The sequence below is a fragment of the Rhincodon typus genome, chromosome 8 (assembly GCF_021869965.1).
Source record: "Rhincodon typus isolate 14 chromosome 8, sRhiTyp1.1, whole genome shotgun sequence".
NCBI lineage: Eukaryota > Metazoa > Chordata > Chondrichthyes > Orectolobiformes > Rhincodontidae > Rhincodon > Rhincodon typus.
Window position 1 is genome coordinate 15,421,130 of NC_063339.1, and position 10,797 is coordinate 15,431,926.

Here is a 10,797-nt window from a genome sequence, read left to right on the forward strand (position 1 = left end):
GACACTGCACAAAGATACAGCCAGATTCCAAGAACATACATCTTGCCCAAGTTACACAGGTATACATGGGGAAAAGGTTCAGCAGCCTGTGTGGAAAAATGCACACATTTACATGCTCGAGGTGCTTTATCTTGAGTAATACTTAGGCAAGCACAATATCAGTGTGTAGATAGCAGCTTGAATTTAAAAACAAAGAAGATATAAGGCAAAGGTCCAGTTCAACAGTTAAACAAAATAAAAAAAGAAACATACATCACACTTTCACATTGATTCCAGAAATTAACCATCACTTCAGATGTTCAAATTCTGACCTGCCAAGTATATTTAACAGGAAAAAACAGCTGGCAGCAAATAAGCCCATCTTCCTAACAAGATTATCTTTGTTTTCAGAGAAAGTATCTATTTTATAAGAAAGTTCAATCATGTGATGAAGAGCATAGAGTGTCGTTCAGATTAAATACTTCATTTTCCATTTGGAGTCTTTATCTAGATACCACGCCACACAGATAGCATCACTTTAGAGTGAAATTCATCATCTGTGACTAACTTGGGATCCCTTTAATTCTTCATTAAAAAAATTACTTCAAAGTTTTGATCTGTAGAATATCTGGATCATGCAATTTGCGCCCAAGTTGTACTTTAAAGCTAAAGTAACAAATTGAGGGCCTCTAACTTATCTAAATTTCCGTGTTTTTGAAACGGTTATTTATAAAACCAAAAACCAAAAAACTGCGGATGCTGTAAATCAGGAACAAAAACAAAGTCACTAGAAAAGCTCAGCAGGTCTGGCAACATCTGTGAAGAAAAAAAACAAGAGTTAACGTTTCGGGTCTGGTGACCCTTCCTCAGAATTGAAGAAGGGTCACCGGACCCGAAACATTAACTATTTTTTTTCTTCACAGATACTGCCAGACCTGCTGAGCTTTTCCAGCAACTTTGTTTTTGTTCCTGTATTTACAATATGTAGGTATATAATACACAATTAGAAGCTGTGGACATTCCCTATTATATACACTGAAGTACATCCTACTATTGCAATGGTCTATTATTATTAAAGTGGAGTTATGAATGAAGAAAGATAACATTGACATAAGTTACAATGATGAAGACAATGCTAAGTACTAGGTTTTGTACATTACACAGTCTGGCACACATCACAAGGCAGGAAGACTGTTCCACAGGCTATGCTTTTCAAACACCCTGTCCCATAATGCCCTCCAACAAGTTTCAATTTCCAGTAGTGTTCAGTGGCCAACAAAGTCCAGAGCTTTACAGTCAAGAATGCAACATTATGCTAATATTCCCAATGAATCTTTTTATAAAACACATGATATGAAGACACAGTTCATCGCTGAGTTCCACTTTTTTGCAATTTGAGTCTGGTTGGGATGTGCTCAGCTCAGCAAAATGCTGTGACCTCAGGTGAGGTTCAGGTTATGCCACTTGATAACAACCTTCTCTGGATTTGCACTCATGTCCTGCCACTGTTCCAAAGCCTCTCCAGTGCTGTCCCATCCAATCACCACCTGAAAGTAAAAGGCATCCAGATCAGTGTCAAATATGGGTAACACCTCTTTAAAACACCATCAATTTTCCTCTTAAAAAAATCACAATATTGTTAGACAGTGAGGAACTTCTTAAGTATAATTGCTGTTGTAAAGCGGGAAATGAGGCAGTCAATCTTATGCACAGCAAGCTCTCAACGTCATAATGAGCTGATGATCTGTTTTAGTGTTATGATGAGAGAGGACGTCTTCAAATGAGGCCATCTGAGTAGAACTCGAATGAAAAAAAAAGAGCTGATTATCTTGCTGGGATTATACTACAGGCCTCTCAATGGTCAGAGGGACTTAGAGGAGCAGGTATGTAGGCAAATCACAGAAAGATGTGAGAGAAACAGGAGAAAAAAAAAAAGAGTTGAATCCTGAGCATCTGGTCCATTTTAAAAACTTTTTTTGATGCTTTGTTTCTTAAAATATAACTATGTGGCTGGGAAATTGCAGCTGATAAATGCAGGTTTCAGAGCTGGGTGAAAAGATCTTCATCTACTTGACCAGCTCCATTTCACAGGATTCGGTCTAGCACTGCCCCATCTCTAGTAACACTATTTATGCACTGGCACAAAAAGCTATCCTGATGCACATTAAAAATTCCACCCTGTTTAATTCCTACACACTAAGGTGTTCCCAGTTAATGTTAGCAAAGTTGAAGTCGCCTACAACTGTAGCCCTGTTTCTCTCACACTTTTGTGATTTGCCAAATATCTCCTCCTCCATCTCACTCTGACTGCAGAGAGGCCTGTAGTTCAATCCCAGCAAGGTAATCACCCCTTTTCTTTATATTTCTGAGCTGTACCCAGGGGGCATCATTTAGAGACCCTTCTAGGACATTCTCCCTCAAAAATACTAAAACAGATCATCTACTCATTATGACATTAATGTATTTGGGAGCTTGCTTTGCACAAAATTGACTGCCTCATTTCCCGCTTTACAACAGGGATTATATTTCAGAAGTTCCTCATTGTCTGTAAATCACTTTGAGGTATCTGGCAATTTTGTAAGTGCTATATAAATGGGAAGTGTTCCTTTCACTTAACTGGAATTCTATACTTGTATTTTCTCTCCCTTACTTGTAGGACCAAACATTGTTGGCCATGCCTTCAGCTTCCTTGACCCAAGTTCTAGAATGCCCACCTTAAACCTCTCGGTCTCTCTCCTCCCTTATGAGACTCTTGAAAACCTATCTGTCCCTTTAATACCCAGCCCAGGCATTTCCTCTGAGGAGGTGATTGAAACAGTTTCAAACCTACTTATTGCTATTAGTCATCTCTGTAGATTATTATTTGCTTGGCTTCTCTCAATACCCTCATCAAGTCCAAAGAAACAGACATATTTTCTCCCCTGTCTGTTTCTTTAGAAATATTGCAAAATCTTACTGTTATTTTAAGCGAGATAACAAGGTGTACAGCTGGATGAATACAGCAGGACAAGCAGCATCAGAGGAGCAGGAAAGCTGACGTTTCGGGCCGAGACCCTTCTTCAGAAATGGGGGAAGGGAAGGGGATTCTGAAATAAATAGGGACAGAGGGGGAGGTGGATAAGAGATGGATTAAGGAGAAGATAGGTGGAGAGGAGACAGACAGGTCAAAGAGGTGGGGGTGGAGCCAGTAAAGGTGAGTGTAGGTGGGGAGTGAGGAAGGAGATAGGTCAGTCCAGGGAGGACGGACAGGTCAAGGGGGCGGGATGAGGCAAGTAGGTAGGAGATTGGGGTGGGGCTTGAGGTGGGAGGAGGGGATAGGTGGGCGGAAGGACAGGTTAGGGAGGCGGGGACAAGCTGGGCTGGTTTTGGGATGCGGTTGAGGGAGGGGAGATGTTGAAGCTTGTGAAGTCCACATTGACACCATTGGGCTGCAGGGTTCCCAAGCGAAATATGAGGTACTGTTCCTGCAACCTTCGGGTGGCATCGTTGTGGCACTGCGGGAGGCCCAGGATGGACATGTCGTCTAAGGAGTGGGAGGGGGAGTTGAAATGGTTCGCGACTGGGAGGTGCAGTTGTTTGTTGCAAACTGAGCGTAGGTGTTCCGCAAAGCGGTCCACAAGCCTCCGCTTGGTTTCCCCAATGTAGAGGAGGCCACATCTGGAACAGCGGATACAGTTTACCACATTAGCAGATGTGCAGGTGAACATCTGCTTGATGTGGAAGGTATTTTTGGGGCCTGGGATGGGGGTGAGTGGGGAGGTGTAGGGGCAGGTGTAGCACTTCCTGCGGTTGCAGGGAAAAGTGCTGGGGGTGGGTGGGGCTGGTGGGGAGTGTGGAGTGGACAAGGGAGTCACGGAGAGAGTGGTCCCTCCGGAAAGCAGATAAGGGTGGGGAGGGAAATACGTCTTTGGTGGTGGGGTCGGATTGCAGATAGCGGAAGTGTCGGAGGATGATGCATTGGATCCGGAGGTTGGTGGGGTGGTACGTGAGGACGAGGGGGATTCTGTTTTGGTTGTTATTGCAGGGAGGGTGTGTGAGGGATGAGTTGTGGAAAATGCGGGAGACACGGTCGAGGGCGTTCTCGACCACTGAGTGGGGGGAGGTTGCGGTCCTTGAAAAACGAGGACAGCTGAGATGTTTGGGAGGGGAATGCCTCTTTTTGGGAGCAGATGCAGCGGAGGCGAAGGAATTGGGAATAGGGGATGGCATTTTTGCAGGAAGGTGGGTGGGAGGAGGTGTATTCTAGGAGGTGTATTCACTTTTACTGAACAGTTTGGGTGGGGGAGTTCATAACTAGGGGGCGTATTTTTAAGGTGAGAGGAGAAAGTTAAAAACGGATATGAGGGACAACTTCTTTTACACAGAGTGGTTCGTGTGTGGAATGAACACCCAAAGAAAGTGGTGGATGCAAGTATGGTTACAATGTTTAAAAGATATTTGGATAAGTTCATGAGTAGAAAGATCTAGAGGGATATGGGCCAAGCGCAGACTAGTTTAGTTTGGAACATGGTAGGCATGGACTGGTACCGAAGGGTCTGTTTCCATGCTGTGTGACTGAGTATTTGCTCACCCATCTGAATAGATGGCAAACATCAGGCTGCTAATTAACCATCTCAGGGTTAATCACTGCTGGGTGTTTGTTCCCCACAAGTATCAGGTTGTGAACTTCATTTATCCAGAGCATCAGAGTCCCAACTTGAATACAACTCTTGAATACAATTTCTCAAAACCTGGGAGCATGCACAGAGAGGTTGATGCAATTTTGAGAGCTCTGAATGCATACACTTTCAAGATAAAAGTTTATTTGTGCAGTAACCTGCAAAGTGTTAGCCTACAAAGATACCCGAGCAGAACATGAGCTTTAGAAACACTAAGCAAAAAATGGATTAAAGTAAGGCAGTGAAAATGATATGGTTGACATTTGCCACCATCCACTGAGTGAAGATTCTACCTGCAGGATAGTAATGGATAATGTGTTAAAGTGAGTGCCACCTACTCAAGTGAAGCTGTAATGAATGCTCCCTTTGTTGTTAAATAAAGAACTGGGGAGAAGCTTGAAAGATACTGTGTTTCAAGCCTGACTACAATAGAGCTTAAAAGGACATCGATCTTGGGTTTACAATGGAAAGCAATCATTCAGGGCTCTTATTGAATTGAATGGAATGGATTCCAGTGAGACAGTGTGATTTAAAAATAATGGGTCTCCCACCCTACAAAATATGTCTTCACACCCTAAACAGTCTTCAGTTGAAGCTGTAAAGAAAGATTTCAATCAGATGCCACCGGGCAAAGAACAGAAACCCTAAATTAAAGGTGTTCCTTTTCTGTTACATAACTATCAAAGGACCTGGTCTGTTTACGTACAGAGGATAGGTTAAAACAAGGGTGAGGTTCAGTGTTACACATACACAGCAAAAGCCAAACCCTGCAGGAAAAAGATCAATGACGTCAGTGAGAGATCAATTTGCCCGCCCTACGTAAAGAAAGATAGTCATTAAAATATTTCCTTCTGGAATTAATTATTTGACAGACTGGATTTGCTTCATAGGTTGACACTGGGAGGATTAATGGAGAGTTGTTAGGACAATGTTAGCAGTGAGATTTTCAGTGATTTAAGCAGCTAGCACTGCACTAAGGGGAAGCTCCCCATACCTCAAAGAAAATTTTGGGGACAAGCCCATCTCCCCTTGACTTTTTCAGGCAACGGCTGTTTAGTTATGGCAGATGCATCTCATTGTTGTCTGGGAGGAAGTCCACCTTGTGGATTTGCCAGTCAGAGGCCAGCTACTCTGCACCACACTGGGATTGATGGCTGCTGCTCACGTTGCAGGAGGCCTGGGGGGAAAATGGAGCCATGGATACTCTCAAACCCAATAAAGTCTGGGATCTTGTTGTGACAACATTGACAAGCTCTGGCAAGGAGGGCAGCGGGCACAGGTAGGACAAGGCAGAGTGGGAGGGTGGATGGGAGGAGGTGTTGGGAGGAGAACCCAATGACCTTCCCACAACAACTCCCTCTCACTGATCTGCAGACAGCACGGTCAAACCTGCCAGGTTACAAGTTGGTCACAGGCCAACACAATCACCCTTTGAATTAGAGCTGCAGTGGGACGAGGCTCTTAATTGGGCATTAGTTGCCTACTGAAGGGCCTTCATTGGGCCACGGGTAGGCACCCATCCTGGAGTTCAATGCCCGATTCAGAATTTCATCCTGTAAGACAGTGGCAAGGAGCAAGTGGTCGGGGGTGGGGATTGGTCACGGGCACAGTGCAGCTCCATCCTCCTGTTTTCTTGTATGTGAGTGGCCAGTAACTTTCAGCCACTGGCTACCACATAGGAAGTGGTAATGCCATTGAACGTCATGGGAGATATAGTTAGCTTTTCTCTTGTTGGCATGCCCAAGCAGGAATGTTATCACTGTCCTGCTGCATTTGAGCATAGATTCTTCCAGCATCTGAGGAGTTGCGAAAGCCGCTGAACATTGTGCAGTTATCAGCAAACATCCCCATTCCTGACCTTATGATGGCCATTGAAGAAGCAACTGAAAATGATAAGGCTGAGGACACCCTCCTGGGTGATGTCCTGTAGCTGAGATGACTGACCTCCAGCAACTGTAACTAATTTCACTTGCGCTGGGTATGACTCCAAACAGTGGAGAATTTTCCTCCTGACACTGTAGGTATTCTATGATATATGATCTTATTAACTGCAGTGGCAGTGGTGTACAGGGGACAATTTCAAGGTTGCAGACATTAAACTCGGAAGAGCTGTAAACCAACAACAGTGTGGAACTCTGAAAGAACATTGACAAGTTGATGCATCTGTGGCAGCTGAGGCTCAATGCAGAGAAGTGTGGCAGGATGCAATTTGGTCAGAAGAACATTGAAAGACAATATAAAATAGGGGTGTGCAAGAGAAGAGAGACCTTGGTATATACGTGCACAGGGCAGGACAGATGGAGAGATCAGTTAATAAAACACACAGCACTCTCGGCTTTATTCATAGAAGCATTGAGTAAAAGAGCAAGGAGATCATATTGAAATAGTACAAGACCCTGGTTAGACTTCAGCTGGAATTTTGGATACAATTCTGGGTGCCATGCTTCGGAAAAGATGTGAACACTTTGGAAGAGATTCACAAACATGGTTCCTGAAATAAGAAACTTTGAAGTGGTCAGGATTTTGGAGAGGAGAAGATGAAGACATTTGATAGCAGTTCCCAAAATCATGAAGGGCTGGACAAAGTGGATCCACTCATAAAAGGATTTTTTAAAAAAAAAAAAGAGGGCACAGATGTAAAGTGATTTTCAAAGGTAGAAGATGTAATGTCAGAAAAATGTTTTCACACAGAGAGTAGTTAGGATATGGAATGCACTGCCTAGAAATGTAATGGAGCCACATTCAGTAAAAGCCTTCAAGACGGTATTGATGAGGATTTGAATAGAAACAATTTGCAGATGTACAGGGAAAAGATAGAAGATTGGCAATAAGTCATAACGCACAGAGCGCCAAGTACCCTTCTTCTGCACTATAATTATCCATTTTTATTTAGAGATGTGGATTTGTTGGCTCATTCCGGTATATCTACAAATGGGCTTCCTTTGTCTTAGTCAAAAGATCACAAGGGTCATTGGAGTGGCCTTAGAAAGGATCTGTCTGTGAACATTTTCTATCACCTCTTCTCTCAGCTCCTCAAACAATAGAATGTGTAAAAATGGAAGAAAAGACGTAAAGGTCAGTGGGTAAATTGCAAGCTGGATAATTAATGTTTTGATGGAAACGGAGTTTGTAACAATGTCTCAAAATAGACTCACTTCTCACTCATATAATATTACCAATGGGAGCGAATCAGCTGGCATTACCTGCCCCAAGAAGTGTTTTCTTCTTACGGAACTGCGACTGTAAAGCTTCAAGTTGAAAGTGACTCTCTGGAGTTGGAGCTCATTCTGAATAACAGGAAATAGGAATGTTTCTCCCCATTTCACATGGCCATTCACAGCTTTCAGAGGCCGAGTCTTCTTCTTATCAAACAGCCCATCTCTGGTTTCCATTATTGCCTTCACATAGAAGTCTAGATGAGTGGGGCAGGATGGAGAGAGTAGGGGTAGTAAACACATAATTAGAAACATCATAGAATTAATCTGGCCAGTCTGAGCTCTTTCAACTTGTCATGATTTCCTGGAAGCATTATATTTAGAATGTCCCCTTAAGTGACTCCATCTTTGGAAAATACTCATTCACCAAGGAAAATAGGGAATTCAATACCTGATTCAGAATTTCATTCCCAGAGGTACACAAATACACTCTGCTTGGATTCCATCCAATACATTTATGTTTACCATCAATATATGCTCCAAAGTTCGGGGTTCGAAATGTAAAGATCAAAATATCTACAAACTTAAGGAATGCTAAAAAAGAAACACATTTTGTCAAAGCTTTTCTTTTTGTTCTTCTAACTGGTTCATTGCCCATGGCAACATCTTTACCAATCAAAGTCCATTTGCCAACCAATCAACAATCACCTCTCAATAGATTATAAATGTCAGGTTCCCTTTACTTTGGTATTCTTGCAAATCATCCTGATAGGTGCAAGATGAATAGGCTTCAACAAAAGTGTGTCATTTTCCAGTAATACTCAATTTCTGTCCTATTACAGCCATTTGTATAGACACAAAAATCAAAAGAGGCCACTTTCTAGTTAAGTAAGTGGGTTGAAAATTTCACCTTTTGATTAAATCGGTTTCAATTTATTACTGGGCCCTAACTAGACATACAGTTCATAGTTATATGAGGGTTGCCAATTTGGTTAGGCCATGCTTAAGTTCTATATCCTTTTCTACTCACTATATTTAAAAATAAGATATAGAGCCACTGTAGTGGAAGCAGAGAAGAGTTTCAAAGCTGAAACCAGAAAACAATGCTATAGGCCTAAGAAGATCTTTAAAACTATGAAAGGTTTTGATTGAGTGGATACAGAAAGAACAGGATAGAGTTTCATAGAGGAGACAGGTGGACCGTCACCTCCAGAGGTAGGTCTGAGGCAGCAATGGATGTGGGTGGATGATCAAGCCAGCTCAAATGCCCAACTCAGTTTACAAGGATAATCAGCACAGTTTTATTAGTGTAGGAGCAAATCAAGTGCTCTGATGAAGAGTAATCTAGTCTCAAAACTTAGCTTGCTCTCTCTCCATGGATGCAGTCTGACCTGCTGTCATCTCCAGCATTTGTTGTTTTCAGTTTCATTAATGAATGTCAGACCCTCAAAACCTCAATATCCCATCATGTCATTCCTGCCCACTGCCCCATTCATGCTTTAATTCCCCCATTTACCCCATGCTTCCTCATAATTCCCATGCGTCACATCGCCTCCATCCTTCTTCCATGGACTCATGTATCCTCCAAACCCATTCACCCACTATCCACTGTGGCCAGACTCTCAGGAGCCATGTCTTTGAAATGGAGATAAAAGAAATAAACATAACTATTTATTATAGCTCTCACTCATACTCAGAAAAACCCATTTGTAGAATCCATTCAAAAAGGGTAAAACCGCTCAAGTTGTCACCTGCTATAAAATAAAATCCCTTTAGCTACATAATCTTTAATGACTTCTTAAAACGGTCAGTCAAAACGTGCACATAACTCCCTGCTAAGTGGTTCTAGACCTTTTGAAACTCACTCAAGAATTCGTTTTGGGATCAATTATATCAAGCCCTAAGAAAAGAATCTACCAAGACTGAAAAATAGGTGGCTCATTTGCTTTCTAAGCTACACCAAATATCCTGTGAATCATAACAGTGCAGCAGTATCCCTGGGCTCTCTAATGTATGCTGGGAGAGAGAGAGAGAGACACTAAAAAAGATTCTATAATGCTCTGCAATCCTTCCTGCCAATGGGTCAATCTGCTCAATGATTCAAATTCTAGATGGACGGGCAAAGTCAATACCCAAAACAGGACATGGACCTCAAAATCTTCTTAATTGTTCTGATCAAGGTCTTTGAAACAGTCGGTTAGCCGGGAGGGCCTTTGGAAGTTACTTGATAAATTTGTTCTGAAGGAGGGTCACTGAGCTCAATACAATAACTCTGCTTTCTCTTCACAGATCCTGCCAGACCTGCTGAGTTTCTCTGGAAATTTCTGTTTTTAAATCGTTAAATTTGACTATCCTGAGAAATTCATCATTCTGAATTGATGGTACAGCGAAGCAAGCTCTCATGCTCTAAAGATCAATCATTTTCATGCTTTCTTCCTCAGAAGCGTCCAAAGATGAGATGCTCAGGACAAAATGCCAAGCACTGAGGAACTCGCTCGAGCTGGCCTGCCAAACATCCACAGGACATCAGGAAAGCCACAACTGAGTTGGACCAGTCATCCAGCCAGAATGACTGACACTGGCTTATCGAAACCAATCTTGCATAGAGAGCTCAAATGTAGGTGCACTCTCTCAATGGTCAAAGGAACCTGTACACGGAAAGCCTGAGGACTTCACTTAGATACAGACATCGAGTCCTGGAGAGGCCTATCCAAGATCACTGCTCCTGCACAGACAAAAAAACAAAACGTTGTGGCCTCCTCAAAAGTGAGTGCATATCAGAAGCAGAGGGATAATGCAAGGAGAGAGAACCATGAAGCAGCAAATCATCTAAAAAGCTGTTGCCTGTGATATTCTGTCCTATTTGCAGCAGAAGCATCTGGACACTGATCAGCCTAAACAGCCACCTACACACGCACACATACACATACACACAGACGCATGCACACACACACACACACGCATACACACACACACACACAGACGCATACACACACACACACACA

At 42.7% G+C, this 10,797-nt stretch overlaps 1 protein-coding gene across 1 annotated transcript in view; it reads right to left on the reverse strand.

Moving 5' to 3' along the window:
* Positions 1 to 950: 950 nt before the first annotated feature.
* Positions 951 to 10,797, reverse strand: part of LOC109918153 (tandem C2 domains nuclear protein) — a 59,534-nt gene continuing 49,687 nt past the window's right edge. Inside the window, exons 12-13 of the mRNA XM_020518049.2 lie at positions 7,841 to 8,049; positions 951 to 1,526 (exon numbers count right to left, since the gene is read on the reverse strand). Of these exons, the coding sequence (XP_020373638.1) occupies positions 1,419 to 1,526; positions 7,841 to 8,049 (317 nt within the window). The 3' untranslated portion in view covers positions 951 to 1,418. The remainder of the gene's footprint in view (positions 1,527 to 7,840; positions 8,050 to 10,797) is intronic.